General features: G+C 35.3%; 1 protein-coding gene across 1 annotated transcript in view; it reads right to left on the reverse strand.

The window, feature by feature from the left end:
• Positions 1-13,312, reverse strand: part of ANXA13 (annexin A13) — a 71,412-nt gene extending 58,100 nt beyond the window's left edge. Inside the window, exons 1-2 of the mRNA XM_023496473.2 lie at positions 13,298-13,312; positions 11,657-11,806 (exon numbers count right to left, since the gene is read on the reverse strand). Coding sequence (XP_023352241.1) covers positions 11,657-11,806; positions 13,298-13,312 — 165 coding nt within the window. The remainder of the gene's footprint in view (positions 1-11,656; positions 11,807-13,297) is intronic.
• Positions 13,313-21,553: the final 8,241 nt, after the last annotated feature.

Here is a 21,553-nt window from a genome sequence, read left to right on the forward strand (position 1 = left end):
ACCCTTTGATGGAGGGAAGCCGAGAATGACTCATCTCTGTTATTTACTTTTTTATTTTCTTCCATTTAAATGGTTTGCTATTTGATTTATATTTCCAGGCAGGTCTTTTGGTAGAGAATGAGCTGGGTGGGGACTTAAACTGTATTTGTATCATTGGATTATACAGTAACTAAATGAGAGCTAGAGGCAATCTTAATGAAGTTGTGTCAAACAAATAGAAACAGGGATCATTAAAATAACGATCCTCTCTTGACTAAATAGTGATTTAGAAGACCACATATTAACATGGCCTACGTTCTATATTGTTCAATATTTCACAATTACATTTTGACATGGTTTGGCAGAGGTCATCAATTCTAACCTTCAGCTGCAAATTGAGTACTTAACAGATAAAAAAAGTTGAGGCCCAAAGAGAGATTAAATGACTTGTTCAAGTAGTAAGTTGCTATGAACCTAAGGTAAGAACCTATGAAACCTAAGGGGTTTTAATGACATCATTACTGAGATGAAATTTTAAGTATTGCTTTGTTTCCAATAGGATTTTGTTTTGTTCATCTATTTCAAAATTATGGCTTTCTTTTAGTCATTCAATAAAATAAATAATGGACCAAAGTCATAAGTCATTGTGACCCAATGACTAAATTGGAACTTGTTCACTTTTATTATGCACTGTCAAATACATGCTAACATTTTATATGTGAGTGTGTCAAGCATTCATTGGGAATGTTGCTGCCTCCACTGATGAAGACTATGATGCGCCCACATTTTATTAGATGCTCTTTAAACTTCTCTGTGACCAAAAAAAAAAAATCATCACTGGCCAAACTTGTGATAATGTGACAATTCTCTGGATGTAGCAAGACAGATCCTTGGATAGGAGAGATGGAATCCATCACTGGATAGGTACTCCCAAGCATTTCTAATGTGGTTCTAGGTTGTGCACTTGATTGGCAATCTTCAAATATCCAGAACCATCTCAACACTAAGATAAGGTACAGAAGTTGTATTCTACTAGAACCTAGTAGATCAATATTTTAAGGCTAAAACAATATTTTCCTCAAATTGTAGTTAATTTAATATTTCTAGCTATCCCTCTAATTAGGTCCACTTTATACCATATCTGTCAGATTTATGTCAAGCATGGGATGTGAAAAGGAGATATCCTGAGCTGCCCTTCAATCATTCTTCCTGACATTAGAGTGAAGAAAGTGAGTCACCTTGCGGTATATGAGTAAGAGTATAAGACAAACTCATCAGAAGTAAAGAACCTAGAATAAATGAAATTGCTATCATTACCCATGAGAAGACCATTGGTAGACCATACAGTTGCCCCCTAATTAATTTAACAAAACACTTGGAATTCAGATTTGAAATGTAGAAGAAAAAAAATGAGTAGGAGAAAGAGAATGATATAAGATCAGTACAAGGCAGTAAGAGATATCATTGCCTACTTCTTTGTTTGGAGTATGGCTCATGAAGGGTATCAGGTATGACCCAAATCAATTTCTATAATATTTCTCAATTTCCTCATTCCTAGAGGTATTTAAAAATTGTGTTCTGAGAGTGTTGGGTTTTTTTTTTTTTTTTTTTTGAGTGCTTAGTTGAAAAAAAGAGACATTAATTGCCGAGAAACAAGATTCTATAGCCCATGACAAATGAATGTCTGCTTCACCAGATTTCTCAGATTGAATTGGGAGTTTAAAGACCCCAGGAGACTTTTATAGTTAAGTAACCAATCACTGCTGCTCCTCATCAGCAAAATTGGATTTTGGATGGAGATGGAGAATGGGGAAGGAGTTCTTTTTTTTTTTTTTTTTTTTTCCCTTTAGCAGTGAAAGTAGCTGTGTCCATTAGTGTTATGAAGAAGGAAGTACTACTTAGCTTAGAAAATAATGATCCATTTCTTTCTGATGTTGCCAAAGTAAGTCTTTTGGCAACTTAGCATGAGTATAAACATGGGACTAATTACAAGTGAAAGGAAGTGGCTAATGTGCTCTTGTATTCCCAAGAGTTGAGGATGAGTGGGCAGAGGGTATTGAACAGAGGAAGCCTGGGAGATGGAGGTGGACTGATAAATGGCATTAAAGAGTGCTATGTGGTCAAAGAGAGCTGATGAGAGCAGAGGAACAGGTATCAATTTACTGAAAAGAAATAACAGTGCTTAATTTACTGTGGGCCAATTAATGACTCAATCAGGATAAAAAACAATGAGCTTCATTTCTCCCCTACAGCTTAGACCTGTATCAAGTTGTACTGCATCTAGCATGCTAAGGGTTCTTTCCAAGGGTTTTCTCTTACATCATTTCTCTCCTTTCCCTTCTTATAACCTTAATTAAGATCACCAACACCTCAGAGCTACATTATTCTGATGGTTTTCTAGAAGTAGAATATCAGGTTTAAGGTCAGAGAACTTGATCCTAAATTCCAACTTCTCATTAACCACCCATACAAATTAGACAAGCCAATTTACTTCTCTTTGACTTAGTTTTCTTATTTATAAAATAAGGGATTGAACAAGATTCTTTTCTGTTCTATTCTAGTTTATCTTTCTGAAATCCTTTCCAGTTCTAGGTAATTGCTGACTTTTATATAGAGCTTTAAAGTTTTGCAAAGCATTTTACATAAATCATCTCAAGTGAATTGCACAACAATCCTGTGATGTAAGTATTATTTCTTCCCATTTTTACAGATCAAGAATTTGAGAAGCAGAGAGATTAAGACATTTGCCCCACCTTGCCTACCTAGAAAGTTTTAAAGGAAGGATTTAAATCCAGGTCTTCCAAGTCCCTCATTATTTTTACTGTACCATATTGCCATCAGAAATCTGCCTTTCTAAAAGGGCACTTTTATTCTGTTACTTCCTTATCAAAAGCCTCTCATGTTTTGCATTAGCACACAAGATAAAGTCCAAACTCCTTAGCCTGAGGTTGAAGACTTCCATAATCTAACCACACCCAATCTATTCCACTTTAAAAAAAAAAAAAAAATCTAGTGATTTTGTCAGTATAGGAAACTTTCTATTGGGAAATCTATCTCACAAGATTATTGTGGAGATCAAATGAAATAATGTATATGAAATATTTTGCAAACTTTATAGATTTACATAAAAGCTAATTATAAGTATTATCTATATTTCTACTATTTTGTACTTGTGAAGTTTTTTTGACTTTGTTTTTTAGGAGTAGAGGGATGCTGTCCATTCAGTATGTTAACTATACTGCTAAGCTTTATTAAAGTAGCTAGGTGGCATGGTAGAGAGAGAGCTGGACCTACAATAATCTTCCTGAATTAAAATCCAGTCTCAGATACTGTGTAACACTGACAAGTCACTTATTCCCTTTTGCCTCAGTTTCTCATCTGTAAAATGAGCTGGAGAAGGAAATGAAAAATTACTCCAGTATTTTTACCAAGAAAATCCCAAAATGGAGTCAGGGAAAGTAAGACATGACTGAAATGACTGAATAACATATACACATGTATGAATGTACATATATACATATGTACAAGATTCTCAAATCTTATCTTTTTATACTCTCTTCACTTATAAGCCTTCAGATTAAAAACTATATAGAAGACTAGTAAAATTATTCCTTCATTCTTATCCTTTCCCCTGAATTCCAGACTAACATTTCTAAATGTCTGCTAGACATCTCTATTCAGATTTTCTGGTGATATCTCAAAATTAATATGTATAGGATTGAATCATTCATCTTTCCCATGTAATCTGACTCCCTTTCTCTGTATCTAATTATGGTTCTTCCAGATTTGTCACCTTGATGTCATTTTTAACTGCTGCCTCTCCTTCACCCCTGTATCCAATCAGTTGTCAAATTCTATAATTTCTAACTCCATAATTTTGACATTGTCAATCACCGTCTTCTCCTTGACACTTGTTTCTCTTCAGGTGTTCATGACTCTAGTCTCTCCTGGTTCTCCTACTTTTCTGATCTTTTCTTGTCAGGCTTATTTATTGGATCTTCATTCAGATCTCCTTTGTGTGAGAAATAGTTCTATTCTAAATATATTCTAATCAGTATTAATTAATTTGATAGAAACATAACAAAGTTTTGTATATTAGGTCCCAGAATTGTGAGCTGCAGATTCTAAGTTCACTAGAATAATTATAGGAAGTTAACTAGAGGTCAAGTTCAGTGTGATAGAGGTAGCTGAACTATATGAAAAGTCCCCAATATATTTTGTACCTCTGAACCATTCTCTCTCATCCCACAGGAGCAGATGATCATCTTCTTACAATCTTATGATCACTTAGTCAGATGCCCCATCCTTTACCCAACATATGATAGTTTGTATCATCTCTTCCTTCCTAGCCTAAGGAGAAACTTCTTCATCTTATGATCATTTAGTTAGTATAGCTGTCCCTTGTTTCATCCAATTCATGCCTCTGTTGACATAGTATTTTACTTATTTTTAACATAGGTGTCACATATCAACCGGTGGAACTATTTTGTATTTGGTATAGCTGTTTTTAAAAGTCTAGCCCTATAAAAATAGAGTCCTGGAAGATTATGAGGAAGATCTGAGGTTCACTTCATTAGAGGGAGCCATGGACTCTTTAATAATTGCTATTGACTCAGAGCTCTGACTCAGATGTCGGTGAGACAGTTTTAATCTCCACACCTGCTAACTAGGTATTTCACAAGATTGTCATAAGATCATCTTCTCTTTTCCTTTTATGTTATTTCACTTTATAATCTCCTTAGCTCCCATAGATTCAACAATCATTTCTTTGCAGATGATTCTCACATCTACTTATTCATCCCCAAGTATTATCCTGATCTCCATTCTCAAATTTCCATCTGACTATTGAATATCTTGAACAAGAAATCCCCAAAACATCTTAAGCTCAACATGTATAAAATTGAACTCATTACATTTTACCCCAAACTTTCTCCTTGGTATTACTGTCAAAGATTCCATCATCTTGCTAGTCACCAGGGCTTGAAACATAGGTATCACTCCCAACTCCTCACTCTAGTCTGTCCTCCATCTGTTTGTCAAATTAATCTGTCTAAAGTTTGTATCTGACTATGTCACCTCAAACTCCAGAGTTTCCCTCCAACCCTAAGAACAATTATAACACCAATGCTTGACATTCAAGAGTCCTTCCTAACTTGACTATTACCTTCCTTTCTAGCCATCTCACACCTTTTTCTATCCCATGTATTCTGTGATTCAGTGATATTGACTTCCTTGCTGTTCCTTTATTTCATTTCTCAACTTTGGGCATTTTCATTGGCTTATCCTCATCTCTGCCTTCTAGTTTCCTTAGCTTCCTCCAAGTCTAAAATTCCATCTTCTGTAAGAAATCTTCCTGGCCCCTCTTAATTATATCGGTTATCTGGAGTTAATCCTAATCCCTAATTAGACTTCAAGGTCCTTGAAAATAGAAATTAGCTGGACTATGTGAACTGTCTTGCTTTTCATCTCTCCTTTCCTCTCCCCTCCTCCTTCCTTTCTCTTCCTTCCTTCCTTCCTTCCTTCCTTTTTTCTTCCTTCCTTCCTTCCTTCCTTCCTTTTTTCTTTCTTTCTTTCTTTCTTTCTTTCTTTCTTTCTTTCTTTCTTTCTTTCTTTCTTTCTTTCTTTCTTTCTTTCTTTCTTTCTTTCTTTCTTTCTATCTCCCTTCCCTACTCTTTTCCTTTCTCTCTCTCTCTCTCTCTCTCTCTCTCTCTCTCTCTCTCCCTTTCTGAAGACAATCAAGGTTAAGTGACATGCTTAGATGCTCAGGATCACATAAGTAGTAAATGTCTGAGGCTGTATTTAAATTTAAGTCCTTCTGACTCCAGGCCCTGTACTATACTCATAGTTCCACTTAGCTGCCCCTGTCTTAATTCTGCCCATTCTTAATCTCAGAATTTAGCACAGTGTCTGGACCAATATCTGGTGTTTGTTTGTTCTTGAGGAACACAAGATGATATGGAACCAGCAAAACAACGAAAGCCCTCAGATATCTAAATACAAGGACACAAAGTATGAGTAATAAATAGGATCAAGTAGTTATCCTGAAGCAAGGAAGCATATTTAATCTTAATAGGCATCCTTGAGACTTGAATTTTAAGTGACACTAGATTATGGCATCTTGAAAAAGCATAAATTCTAATCATATTTTCTACTAAGGACATTTTCTTTATGATCCTTAGGAGGATTGATCTTCCTATTATTCTTGTTGGCTTCTATTGACTTGTATGTTTTGCAGTATTGTTTTAATGGGATTCTAATGACTAAATAGCATTTTTAGCCAAGAGAGGTATGCTTCTCACTAGGGAATGAGCTTCCTTCATTACAGGTTTTGAAAATCCACTAAATGTCAATTATTTTCATTACATCTCCTGCTTCTTAAAAACTGAGTGCTTGTAGTTTTTCTAGGTTGAATATAATTATATTTCTTGGTCAGCTAGATAATCAATATGTAAGCAGTATCCTGAGATTTGGTTGACACATTTAAAAGAGAATTATAACTCTTCTAGCCCATTAAGGCTCTATTTGGTTCATTGGAAAACACAATGAATAATGGTTTAGTACACTCAAAGAGTTAATGCTATTCACAGAATCACTTAGGGACTGGTCTCGGATAACAATTCATTCCTGAGTCTTTGCCATTTCTTCTGAAAAGTGAGGGGTTTGTGCTAGTTGATTTCCAAGGTCCCCTCTAGCTTCAAATCCTATGAACTTATTGTGACTTAATTCTATTTGTACCTGTCCCAGAACTTAGTTTAGTGACTAGCTTGACAAATAGTTTTTGAATTGAATTGAATGATAATGATCTAGGTACTACTATTAGTACTGTAATACTACTATTAATACCTAATATTTGTATGATATATAGTGCCTTAATGTTTTCTAGTCCTTTACAAATATTATCTCATTTGGTCTTCATAATAATTCTAGGAAGGTAGACCTATTTTACAGATAAGGAAACAGAAGCAAAAAGTGGGACTTGCCCAGTGTCCCATAGCTACTAAGTATCTGAGATTAGATCTGAAGCTAGATTTTCCCAAGTTCAAGTTTAGTAGTCTACCCACTGTGCCAACTGGCTGCTTAGACCTGAACTTGACTTGATGTGAGACTCCTACGACCATAGTTCCTGAGTGCCAGCTACTCTACTTAAGTAATTAATTACTTAAGTAATTACTTAAGTATCCCACACCATTTAAAAGAAATGTTACAAATGGCTATCTTTAGTTTGTACATTGATTATTTTTTATAATTCAACCACCTGAAAGAATCTATTTTCTACTGGCATTTTGTTAGAGAACAGTAGATTTACAGGTATTTGTTAGAAGTCTTGTGAATCTGACCAAGAGGCCTATAAAAAAGGAAGAGGAGTAAACTGCCCACATAGTTCCCATGGATTCAACACTATGGACAGTAGCAGGAATAACAAAGGCAAAATTACAAAAAGGAAGACCATAATTTGATTGCAGGCAAAATCCAAGAAAAGAGTCAGCAATAAAATGAATGCCCTCAGATATCTATATACAAGGACACAAAGTATGAGTAATAAATAGGATCAAGTAGCTATCCTGAAGCAAGGAAGCATATTTAATCTTAATAGGCATCCCTGAGACTTGGTGGAATAATAATAGTAAGTATTTGTTTAAACCTTTTATATATGTTATATTATTTGAACCTAACAGCAACCTTGTGGTGCAGGTGCTACTATTATTCTAATTTTATAGATGAGAAAATTGAGAGAGGTTAAGAATTATATAGCTAATATATGTGTGAGATGGGATTCCAAATTAGATCTTCTGACCCACTGCACTAGGAAGCTAGGTGGTGAAATATTTAGGATGTGGACCTGGAGTTAGGTAGATTCATTTTCATGAATTCAAATCCAATATACTTACTAACTATCTGACTCTGCTCAAGTAACTTATCCCTATTTACTTAGTTTGCCCATCTTTAAAATGATCTGAAGAAGAAAATGGAAAATCACTTTAGTATCTTTGCCAAGAAAACCGCAAATGGAGTCAACAAAGAGTCAGACATGACTGAAATCACTTAACAACAGCAATAACTCACCTAGCTTTGATGAAAATGGGATGAGATGGGACCCAAAATTCAAGTAAGACTCTGGAAGATTACAACTTCAAAAGGAGTGGCAAACTAATCTGCACATTAAGAAGATACATTCATGGGGAAATTCAGGTATTGAGAGGGGAAGCATGGCAGAATATACTTGAGTGAGATCAATTAAAAAAAAAAAAAAAAGGAAAAAGAGAATTATTGTGGAAGGCTATTACAGACTATCTAAGAGAAGAAGGAATTAAATGAAGAATTTGGAAAATAGCTCACTGTATTGTAGTGGTATGAGAGAGAACTTCCTGTATCTGTTGTTTACCACCAAAAGAAGTAATACAGAACTATGCTCTATACCAGTGCTCAAATAGAGATGGGATCACTAAATTATACTAAGGATCTCTGCCTGCTGCATATTGACTTAAAAAACCATACACCTTAATATATTGTCAGTATCTAATTGTATTTTTATTTATCTTGTTAAGTATTTCCCAGTTACATTTTAATTTGCATGGGCTAGCACGGGGAGCACTGTGCTCAAATTATATGTTTGACACCTCCGTTCTGTAGAAGAAAAGATGACAACACATTAATGCTTCTCTCCTCCTCCTTCTGCTTTTTTTAGCCTGTGGACTTTGTTGGACTATAACAGTACACACTAGGTTTCCTCTATCACCTCCACCTATCACTATGACATCTGTCAATTCACACGACCTACACCTAACCACAGAATTTGTATACATTGTATAGTGAATCAAAAAATGGTAAAGAAGGATTCTTAGAGATCATTTAAATTATCCTCCCCACCTCCCCGACTTTTAAAAATAATCAAGATCACCAAAAGGCCCAGGGACAGGAGCTATTTGGTCAAAGTACTTAAGCAAGTGTATTTCCAGAGCTAATCTAGAGTAATAGTAATCCATCATTCTGTAGTGCCAAAGTTTTATAAACAAAAGCTGATTGACTGTTCCTCTTGATACCATGAGGTAGAACAGGCAAATTTTTATCTCCATTTTATGGAGGAAAAAGATAAAGTGTATAGAGGTCAAGCACCTTGTTTGTGCTCATGGACCTAGTGAGTATATAAAAGGCAAAAAACAGCCCCTCCTCTTGAGAAGGAAGTGGGGAAGGTGGTGAACAACAACATATACAGGGAAAGAATTTCTTCCAGCTCTGATGTCCTATAAATGTATGAATTTATACAATGGATATAGTACAAAGAATTTCCTTGGTGTCCTTCAATACTTAGCTTAAATCTCACTTTCTGAAGGAGGCCTTTCCTGTTTTTCTCTTTTCCTTCCCTCATTGCCCTCTAGTTCTGAATGCCTTCCCCTTTCAGATGACCTTCATATATTCTCTACATATTTGGTTCATAACAAGGATAATGATAATAATAACTACCATTCATATAGCACTATGTGCCACCAAGATAGGTATTTTACAAATATTGTCATATTTGATTCTCAAAGCAATTCTGGAAGATAGCTTTGATTATTATTATTACTATTACAATTGAGGAAACTGAGGCAAAAAGTTAAGTGACTTGCTCAGGGTCACATAGCTAGTAAAGTAAGAGGCCAGATGTGAGGCCAGATCTTCCTGACTTTATCCCCAATACCTTATCCATTTGTTAATGGTGAATTAGCAATGATCTCCACCTGGAGACCAATATATCTATTTATTAGTTTCCTCATCTGTAAAATGAGGGAATTTGACTAGATGGCCTTTAAGGTCACATCTATAATCACAACCAGTTGAACCATTTTACAGATGGAGGAACCAAGGATTTGCCCATGCCTAGAAAGTGTCTGAAATGGGAAGGGAACCCAGGCCTCCTAACTCAGAGTCTAGCACTCTCAATCATTACTGAAATGAAAACAAATAGAAAAACAAAATCCAGGCTTTAGTAAGACTAGAACTGTCTAAGTTGAGAGTCAGTCCTTCACATAGTAGAGATTGGTTCACTGTTGTTCCCCAGAGAAACATCCAGGTGATAAATAGAGCATTTTGCCAACTGATAAAGCAAACACAAGAACTCCATGGATGTCAAGGCTACCGAATTATTATTAAATAAAATTCCCAAGGACAATTCAGTTGGATTTATGAGTATTTTTGTGCTGAGTACCCTCTGTAAAAGGAGAGAACTGAACCAAATGATCCTTGAGGTTAGTCAACAAGCATTTATTAAGCACTTACTATGTGGCAGGCACTGTGCTAAATCCTACTATCAACTTTAGGATTTTCTTGAGAATCAGAAAAGCTGAGTGAAAAATTGAAATCTACAAAGCATATAAATATAACTACACAAATTATATAATAAAATTATAATAGAATATATTAAACATTGCATAATATATTATTACATATTTTGCTTTTATTATATATGCTATTATATAATAATAGATATATAATTACATACACACATGTGTAGGTATACCTGTACATATACACACCCATATATATAGATATATGTGTATATATCATCAAATTATATCTTTAGAATTATTAGTGATGGAAAAACACTGGGACTAAAAATATTTAAGACTTGGAAGTAATTTTAAAGTTTGTTTATTGCCTCAGCTGTTGTTCTATAAAAGATAATTTATGCTATCACAATACATGCAAGCAGGGGTATTCTCTGGGGCTAGAGTTCCCAAACTAGTGTACATCCATCCCAAGGAAGTAGAGTGATTATTTGGTAAATAACCATGTTATCTGATTGAAATTAACCTATTTAAATAATATAGAACTTTATAAAATATGATATTTAGGTGAATGGCATCCTATCTCTTAATAATTAGTGTGACCATGAGTAAGTCACTTGGCTTGTCTGAGATGACTTGTCTACTTGGTTATAGAAGGCTAGTGATGTTTCAGATGATGGGAGATCCCACACTTCTGAGACCACAGATCTTTAAAAAGTTGGCAATGTTCCATTGCCTTTAAAGTTTGCTTCTTTCATGTTCCCACCAATTGACTTTTTATCCATTTCTCACTTCCTTGACTGTTTTGCATAATACACTCCAGTAAACTCAATGGAACTTGATTTGTTTGATATTAATTATTATAGAGATCTTAGTATCCTAGGATATCAGAATTGGAAAAGCATTTGTTCTTAGAAAATCATAGTCCAGTATCCATTAAAAAACAAACATCCCAAGTTCCTGGAGGAAAGGATCTGTTAATGATGTAACATAATTAAAATTATTGAGGTAAGATAGTTAATGGTACTGCAATATGTGCAAGCAAAGATAGTCTCTGGGACTACAGTTTCCAAACTGGTGCATATCTATCCCAAAGGGATAGAGTGAATATTTAGTCAATTATAATATTATTTGATTGAAATCAATCTATTTTATTTTTTATGTACATATCTATTTCCTTTCATATCTAATAGAGAGATATGGGAAGGTTTTTCTTATGTAAACTATAAAATTTATTTCAATTTATAAGAAATAAAGTGCAGAGAAAGGTTTACTGAAAGCCAAGAAATCAGTTGGGACTGAAAGAGGTTGGAAACCCTTACTCGATAGCCCAGGTTATAGCACATGATGATGCTGGGCTATAAAAGCCAGTGAGGCTCTTCCTTGGGGGAATAAATGGGAAGAATGCTTACTGGTTGTTGCTTCCCTGGCTGCTGGTTCCCTGGTTGTTGGCTCCCTGGTTGTTGGCTCCCTGGCTGCTGGTGCAGGGGCTGAATTGGTGAAGATGGGGTTTTCCCTTTGGATATCTGCTGACTGTCCTTTGAAAGTTGGTAAGACTGACTCTGAAGATCCAAATAAAGGGGAAAAAATGTTCAAAGACCAGCCAAACTGTGACTTTTGAAAAATTGAAAACAACTCACAATAAGGCTGACTATGCTAATAAATAAATGAAATTTTCCCCAAGGCCTCATAGCTTTGAAGAGTATTCTAGAAGTGTATTTTAGTATTTCTCAGAGGTAACCTACAAAATTACTATTCATGATCTTCGAGGAAGATGTGACTTCCTTTAACTTATCAAATAAAACCTCTTTGAAGATAGTGTCTTTAAGGCTGGAATCTTGAAAATGTCTGAGCAAATACAGGACAACTAGGTAGTACAGTGGACAGAGTGCTGGGCTTGAAGTCAGCAAGACCTTACTTCAAATCCAGCCTCAGATAATTACTAGCTGTGTGACTCTGGCAAATCACTTAATCCCTGTCTCTCTTAGTTTTCTCAACTGTAAAATAGGGATGGTAACAGTGCCTACCTCATAGAGTTTTGAGAGGCTCAAAAGATATATTTGTAAAGTGCTTGGAGCATAGTAGTGCTATATAAATGCTTGTTCATTTTCTTTCCCTATTTCTTACTTACTAACTAGACAGAAACAGAAAAACCTTGTAAGCAATGCTCTAGTTAGCACAGCTATACATAATATCTACATACATATACACATGTACGCACACATCTTATTACATTTTATAAACCCTCTTAAACATCACTTGTAATGATAGGCAAACACAATTGACCTCAGGGAATTTTTTGTCCTTAAATGTACAATTCATCAAAATGAGGAGATCCTGTATTCATCAGCAATTTTTTATAATATCCATATGATATCAAGGAATGCCAAATGTTAATGTTATTAATGGACATCTAAGTCCAAAGTAAAACATTTAGTCTACTACCTCAGTATTTTCATATATGTTTGATGCTAGCTGGATGAAATCACTGGATGACTGCATTTTTCCTTTTACATCCACATTGCATGATGCTTTGTTTAGACAGAACCGTAGCCAACACATCTCTTCTGCTATCTGATTGGCACATTTGTAAAAGGAGCTGAACTTCTCCCCAACCAAGACAACTGTAGAACTAATGATTTGTGCAGTTCTCTGAGGTGCAGCAAAAAAGCCTTCATTTATTCATTTATCAAATATTGATTACATACCTATTATAGGTATTATATACTATTATAGGTAAGGCACAGTGATTTATTTTGTTGCTTTCTTAAAATACATTTCTATCTTTTTGCTTGCTTAGGACACATTATTTCTGAGATAATTAACTGGATTCTACACAAATTGATGCCCAGCATGTGTTAAAATTTTGGTGCTGCATTGTTGAAATGAGTAAGAAACTGCATTGCTCCAGGGGGGAAAACTTTGTATAAATCAACCCAGATTTCAGATTATAAATTTGTACATTTACTAAATTCATATGACTTCTTATCCCATGCACAATAAAATTAAGGCTTGATTTCTATGTTGGCTATCCCAATGGAAAGACTACTTACATGGCGGTTGCCCATTTTGTAGATTTCTTGGATGAACAAGACAGAAGTGGCGAGTAGGTTGCTAAGATGATAGTGCTAGGAGTGTTGAAGGTTTATAACACTTCTCTAAGGGCTTGGAACAGTTTCTCTAAGGTTAATAAGTAACTTATGGAATTTAATTTGAATAAATTGTTAGAAGGTTTTTTTTTTTCCTTTCAAATATACTGTTTTTTATTCTGACGCATGGCAAAGACATTTTAATAATAATTATTTGAGAACTTAGAATGGTCAAGTGATCTTGGTCAGAAATCTCATTCAAATTAAACATTGTATTAATTGATAAAATATTAAGGTTTATTAAAGTGAATAACTAATTAATTCCTAGACTTTGGTGGATCACATGAAATCCTCCTCCGACTTACTGAAATGTATTTTTTTTTTCATTTGGTCTAGTAGGGTTTCAATTTCTTCATCTATAAAGAAAGGAGTTAGATCAGGTGGCTTCTAAGATCTCTCTGAACTCTAAATCTATGCTATTAAGCAAGGATCAGCATTAGCCTGTCAAGTAGAAAGGTTTTGTTGTTGTTTAGTAATTTTTGGTCATGTCTGACTCTTATTGGGGTTTTCTCAGCAAAGATCCTGGAGTAATTTGCCATTGCCTTTTCTAGCTCATTTTACAGATGAGAAAACTGAGGCAAACAGGATTAAGTGATTTGCCCAGAGTCACATAGCTAATAAGTGTCTGCGGCTAGATTTGAACTCAGGACTTTCTGACTCCAGATGCCATGCTCTATGCATTGCACCCCCTAGGTGCCCACCAAAATCACAAAGCAATAAAATGACTTTGGCAATGAAAGTCTCTTACAATCTGTCCCCATGTTATTTTTCCTGACATTGTAGTGTTCCTCTTTATGCACTTGAATTTCTGGTTTATTTACAGTTAATCAAATGCATTTATTAAGAGTTTGCCTACTCTGTGATCCAGTCCCAATGGCTTCCTTGCTGATCCTTACATGAGACACTCCGTCTCCCAAATCCCATGACATTTTCTTTGGCCATCTTCCATGCCTGGAATCCTCTTCCTCATCTGCTTCCTGTCTTCCCTGGCTTTCTTCAGGTTAAAACTTCAGATTCAGCTTCAGGTTTTTTAGGTAAAATACTCTCCTCTGTTGTTGTTGAGTTTTTTCAGTTAGGTGTGAATCTTCATAAGCTCATTTGGGGTTTTCTTGGCAAAGATGCGGCTCATTTTGCAGATGAAGAAACTGAGGCAAAAAATGATTGTCTGAGGCCAGAACTGAATTCACAAAACTGAGACTTTTTGATTCCAAGCCCAATGCTCTACTCAGTGTGCTACCTAGTTGTTCTGCTTCTTTGAGAAATCATTGTCTAATCCTCCTTACTGGTAGGGACATTACAATTACCTTCAAATTATGTTGTCTATATCTTGTTCATATGTTGTGTCACTCATTAGAATGTAGGTCCCTTGAGGGGAGGGAATGTCTTTCTTTCTTTGCATCTCCAACTATTCAGTGCAAAGTGCTACAAACATTGCACTTATTTTTAGCCTTTTTCAATGTATTGATCAGTTATATGGATTTTTTTTCTTTCCAAAATAGCATTTGTTATGTAACAATAATAGTTAGCATTCGTAACGTAGTTTAAGATTTGTAAAGCTCCTTATAAATATCTCATTTTAATCTCACAGCCACCCTGGGAGCTAAGGGCTATTATTATCTTTATTTCACATATAATAAACTGAGTCAGACAAGTTAAATGATTTGTCTAAACTCATAAAAGTATTAAGTTGTCAGAGACAGAATTTGAACTCAGGTCTTCCTGACTCCAAGAAAGATCTTGGGGGAGACACAAAAAGAAAAAGATGGAAATTAATGGATTTTTTGAATACCCTCTCTTTAAAAGATTCATATTTTGGGGAGAATAATATGTCAATAACTATGAACATGCAAGATAATAGTGTAGATGGAAGGTGTTTTCCTCAGAGGGAAGACACTATTAGGGTGTACAGGGAATCTGTGTGTGTGAGGAGGGAACAAGGAATGGAGTGCTGCAGAAAGTGGGATTTGAGCTGATCTTGAAAGAAGTCAGGAAAGTAGAGGGAGGTGAGAAGGGAGAACATTTCAGGCAAGGGGAACAGTTAGGGAAAAGATACAGTAAGGAAATAGAATTCTGTGCAAGAGGACCAGTGCCATTTTATTGTGGAGTACAAGTTGGGGAACTAAGTGTAAGAAGATTAGAAAGGAAGGAAGGGGCCAGATTATAGGATTTTATGTTTAATAGTGCAGGTAATAGGGAGCCACTAGAATTTACTGAGTAGTAGAGAGGGTGTGACATAATCAAACCTTCACTTTAGTAAAATCTCTGGCTGCTGTTTAGAAGATATCCTCCTTTGTTGCCTTTGCCCAGCCTGTCACCCATATCTGGAACCCTTCATCATCATTTCTCTCTTTTAAACTGCTGAGCTTCCTGGGAAACAAGGAAGGGGTGAGCTAGGGGAAGGCTTCCAACCAGAATATGGGTTCTGAACTTGCTCAAAGGAAGCTGGAAAGCCAGGAAGCAGAAATGAGAAAGGAAAACATTCCAAGGCATGGGTGATAGCCCTTGCAAAGACATAAAGTGTGGAGATGGAGTGTGTAAGGGATGGCAAGTAAGCCAGATACCTGTAAAATACAACAAAGGGAGAAAAGCGTAAGGAAACCATAAAGCTAGGAAGGGGCCAGGTAGTAAAAAGCTATGAAAGCAATAGGGAGAATTCTTTTTTGGAGGTCATTGGGAACTACTATAGCCTCTTGAGCAGAGTGGATAATAAGATCAGACAGCCTTTAAAACAATTACATTGGCAGTTGAGTAGAAAATAGAACGATTAGAAGGGATTGAGACACAAGTTGTTAGAAAGCTCTTTCAATAGTTTTATATTCTTTCAAAACCAAGAAGTTTTGATGGCTTGCACTGGGGTGGTGATAATATAGAGAGAAGGATATGTAGACAAGGGATATTTTAAAAGTTGAAACCACAAGACTTCACAATGAATTTGGTCAGGTAGGGTGAAGGATGTCACTGAGGTGATGAGCTTAGGAAGCTTAAAGTGGTGCCTTTGATCATAATGGGGAAGTTTGGAAAATGGGAGGAAGAAAGGTAATAAGTTTTTTTTTGTTGTTGTTGTTGTTGTTTGTTTGTTTTTTTTTTTTGTTTGTTTGTTTTTTTTGCTGGTGTTGAATTTGAGGTATCTATGGGCTTTGAATTTATCTGATGAATAAATTGATTATCTTCACTGTGTACTTTATTCTTAGATCAAAAAACAAATAAACAAACTAACCAACCTGCAAATGTTGCTCATAAAAGAATGGAAATTGGATTTCAAATGCCATAAGTGTAATTTATTTCTGGGAATGAGTTGGAGCCAATCACAAAATGATTTCAAACAAAATTTAAGAGAAAAATAACATATACGATGCAAACTGTAAGTATACTATACATACTAATACTAATACACAATTCTATATTCACAAAAACTTCCTTGGAAATCAATCAATTGAATTTTAGTTCCAAGCTAAAAGTGGATAAATGAAGCATTTTTGGTTTTTGGAAAACATTTTCCGTGTGTGTGTGTGTGTGTGTGTGTGTGTATATGTATCTGTAGATGAATACATATACACACATACATATGTGTACATTTCTCTCTCTCTCTCTCTCTCTCTCTCTCTCTCTCTCTCTCTCTCTCTTTCTCTTTTTCCACAGATATATTGGATGCTATGGGACATTCAATTTGGGATTTCCAAAAGTCACTTGATGATGTAGAATTGGAGCTCAGGAGAGAGATCTAGACTAGAAGAAGAGATTTGGGACTCATTTGCACAGAGATGGGAGCCAGTAAGAATACAGAGTGTGATAGTGTAAAACAGAAAAAGAAGAGAGTATAGGACAGAACCTTAGGAGACACCTCCAATTAACACATGAGACATAGATGAAAAAGCAGTTTAAAAAAAGACAGAAAAAATGATTGCTAAGATAGGAGAACTAAAGAGTAGTCATCATGACATGAGAAAATAGACTAGAGAAAAAGGTGTTCTACAATGTTGAATGCCATTGTTCAAAGCCATTGGGGGGAGGGAGGGAAAGTCTTTAGATGTGGCCCGTAAGAGATCACTGATAAATTTAGAAAGAATAAACTGAATCATAGAAACAAAAACCAGATTTCACATGGTTTAGGAACCAATGAAAGGAAAGGAAATGGAAAAAATGAGAGTATCTGTATAAGTGTCAAAAAAGTGCCAGTGAAGATTCTTTTCTAGTATGGGCTAAATGTTCTCTGACATCTCCAGTTCCAAAATTCTGTGATTCAGTTATAGATATTTAGCATCATGAATAAGATCACTAATAATGTCAGAGGCTTATGGGAATTTAGATTTAGAACTGGAAGAGACTTTAAAAGCATCTGGGACTTCTTATTTTTTATTATTTTTAAAATGTATTATTAAAGAGACTGGAAAAGTATTAATAGTATTAGTAATTTATAAAATTTATCATTATATTTTATTTTTAAAATAAGTTTTATTAATGTCTTTTATTTTTGACATCCCAGTTCTTTCTGTAAAGTCCTATTCCTCTCCTTTTCCCCTGCATATAATGAACCTTTCATAACAAAGAAAAGCCAAATAAGGAAAAAGCATCAGTGTGGTGGTAATAATAATAATGATAATAATAATAAATAATATTTTATGTCATTATATAGGGGCAACTAGATGATATAGTGTCTAGAGTCAGGAAGACCTGAATTCAAATCCAACCTCAGATATTTGGTATCTGTGTCACCTTGGACAAATCACTTATCTTTATTTGCCTCAATTTCCTCATCTGGAAAATGAGTTTGAGAAGGAACTAGCAAACCACTCCAATATTTTTTCCAAGAAAACCTCAAATATTTTTCTAAAAAAAATGTCACAAGGAGTCATACATAACTGAACAACAATAAGAAAACATTTTAATAGTATTTGCTATGTGTCAAGCACTTTATAAATATTAACTAATTTGATCCTTACAACAATCCTGAAAGATAAGTGCTATTATTGAATCCATTTTACAGATCAGGAAACTGAAGCCAAAGGAGGCTAAAGTGATAATATCAGCTAATATATGCAACATTTTCCCTTACAGTTCTTGTGAAATATACTTCATATAAATTTCTCCAGGACATTATTGATCCCTCTTAATATACAGATAAAGAAAATGTAGACCTACAAAGGTTGAGTTATTTGTCCATGATCATTCTGGTAAAATCAGCTCTCCTATTAATTCTTCCAAAGCCCAGAACTCAAGATATTATTGTTATTATTTTAGTTCAGTGACACTGACTTTTGTGGGTTTTGTGGACAAGCTTGAGAATTGCATTGCAATTTATAATATTTTTTAATAATGATAAATATGTTTCAAGTTCCAAATAGTTGAACGGTGAAATTTAAATCAAAACTTGCATGTAATTTGGGGTCTAATTGTATAAGCCTCATCTGAACCAAATTGTAAAATCCTTGAGATCAGGACCCTAAATTTATACCTTTTTGTATCCCAGCACCTAAATCTAAATTAAAAAAGAAAAATATGTGTTTGCACACCCAGAATTACCTAATATTGAGTCTAAGACTTATCCTGAACAACAACATGTCCTAACTATTGGAACTACCCCAATACAAAATACCCCAAACAAAATACCCCAAAATAACTCTGAGTTATTTACCCAGAAAGATCATTTCAATTATCTGGTCTATATTCAGAATATGAGGAAAATTTAGGTCTCTGAATAAGAATATTGAATAGAAGTTTTATGAAATACATAAATAATAACATGATGTTAGCCACAGAGATACCAAAGATGAAGGTCCTCCTTCCATAATCATATCATCATGGACAAGGATGGATGAAAAACTGGTCTTAGAGGAAATGGATAACTCAGTCATGAAGGTAAGCCTTGTGAGGTCTTCAGACAGAGTCTTTACATCTGATAGGTAGTTCCCATTAAAAAAAAAAGCAACAGCTGTTAAGTATTATTGTTGACAATAAGAGAAACAACATGCAAACAAATTCTTTGGGGAGAGGAAAGAAAGAAAGGGGCATGGTAGATGCCAGTAAGGTTTTTCCTGGAACAGGAGCTAGAATTATTCTGTTTGGATTCAGTGGTCAAAACCAAGAAAGAGAAATAGAAGTTACCAAGAGACAAATTTGGGGTTAGGTTAGGTAATATTAGGGTTATGTTAGGTAAAAATATTTCTTAACAATTAAAATAGCCCCCAAATGGAATGGACTACTTTGGAAGGTGGCAAGTTCCTTTTACTAGAGGCTTCCATTCTGAGGCCAGGTAAAACTTACTGATTGTACTGCAATAGCATTTCCTTTCAGGTATGAGTTACACTCTATGGTCACTGAGGATCCTTTCAAATTTAAGATTCTGTGAATAAATATAAAATATATGCAAAATAATTTCAGGAAGGGAGGGTTTTAACAATTATGGGCATCAGGAAAGACTTCCTGTAGCAGGTAGCACACGAACTGGATGTTGAAGGAAGCAAGGGTTTCTAGGAGAAGGAGTTGAGGAGGGAGGGCTTCCCAGACCTGGAGCCATGATGTACAAATGCACAATATTGGAGATCTATCCCCCATGCAGCTGCCAAAGTGACATTCCTAAAAGTCAGGTCTGACCATGTTATTCCCCTCCTACATAGTAAGTTCCAATGGCTCCCTATAACCTTCAAGATCAAATGCAGAATCATTTATTTGGCATTTAAAGTCCTTTGCAACCTGGCCATTTCTTATCTTTCTGATCCCTTAGCACATAATAAGTATGTCATAAATGTTTCGTGATTCACTGACTGATAATAGACCACTTTGTCTGGATTAGAGAGTTTATGAAGAGGAATACTGTACACCAAATCTGGAAAGGAATGTCAGGTAGGAAAGACACTTAACAGCCGACTTTCCAATTCCTCTTTGGTGTCTCTGGGCTGAGAAGTCTGGAAGCCAACAATATTGCCACTAATTCAGAGGTTGGCCCAGCAGGGGTTGGGGTTGGGTCCAGGGTTGCACACTGGACTCCCACCCTGGTATCATAGACTTTTTCTGCTGAGCTTCTAAGTTACCTTCGGCTGGAAAATGTTCTACTCCTTTTTGGGGGTGTTCTGATGCTCTAAAATTTGTTTAGAGTCATTATTTAAGGGAATTTGGAACAGTTTGGGGGAGTGGTTGAGCAAGTTCCTGCCTTTACTCAGTCATTTCAGTTTAAAACCAAACAAAAGAGTCTACACTTATGGAACAAATGTCTTTTTAGATAGAACTCGGTGAGAATGGAAATCCCAAAAGTTAAGCTAGTTAAAGGCCAGGTTAGATCTATGATCTGTTGTTTTCCCCTATCATATGAAATTTCCTCACATGTTTCACTTGCTTTCATTGCCTACAGAATAAAGCTCACATTCCTGAGACCAGCTTTTAAGGATCTTTGCATACTTGTACTATTTTAGCCTTATCACTCACCAATGCCTTACTAGAGTCTGGAAGTCTTTAAACACTGTCTTCTAAACATATATTACACATTCCAGTCTCCACAAAGTATTCTAGGCATTTTTCTTTCCTCCTATCCACTGCCTTATCCCTACTTCTCAATGTTTTTAATTCTTATCCAGTTTTAAAGACCCAACTTAGGTCCTACACACTCTATAAACACTTCTCTGATCTGTTAGGTTGTCTGCCTTTAAATTCCTACAGCATTTGCTGTCTGAATCACATTTAAAATATGTTGTTGGGTATTATCAATTATCTTGTTATGCATGAGCCTTGAGTTCCGAACTAGAGTATAGGCAATTTAAGGACAGGTGCCATGTTTTAAATTATTGTTTATCAACCATATCATCTAATACAGAGTTCCCTTTACATATTAAGAGATCAATAAATATTTATTGATGAATGTGTGATTCTCTTGCTATACAAATCTGCCATATCAAAGTCTTCTTATCCTGTAGCATGTAGGAAAAGGAGTCCTAATGAATGTGGTGCTCCATGAAATCTCCTTTTGGCTGCCAAAAGCATGTTCCAGATAAGCAGAGACATATTTATATCTTTGGAGCATCAGAATAAACTTTCAGAGTATTTCTGGCCTCAAACCCATTTTTCCCTTATTGATACTGAGGCAACTAGGTGAAGAGTGGTTCATGTGGAATCAGGAAGACTCTAATTCAGATCCTGCCTCAGACTAGTTGTGAAATGCTAGACAAGTGA

The sequence above is a fragment of the Sarcophilus harrisii genome, chromosome 1 (genome assembly GCF_902635505.1).
Source record: "Sarcophilus harrisii chromosome 1, mSarHar1.11, whole genome shotgun sequence".
Lineage (NCBI taxonomy): Eukaryota > Metazoa > Chordata > Mammalia > Dasyuromorphia > Dasyuridae > Sarcophilus > Sarcophilus harrisii.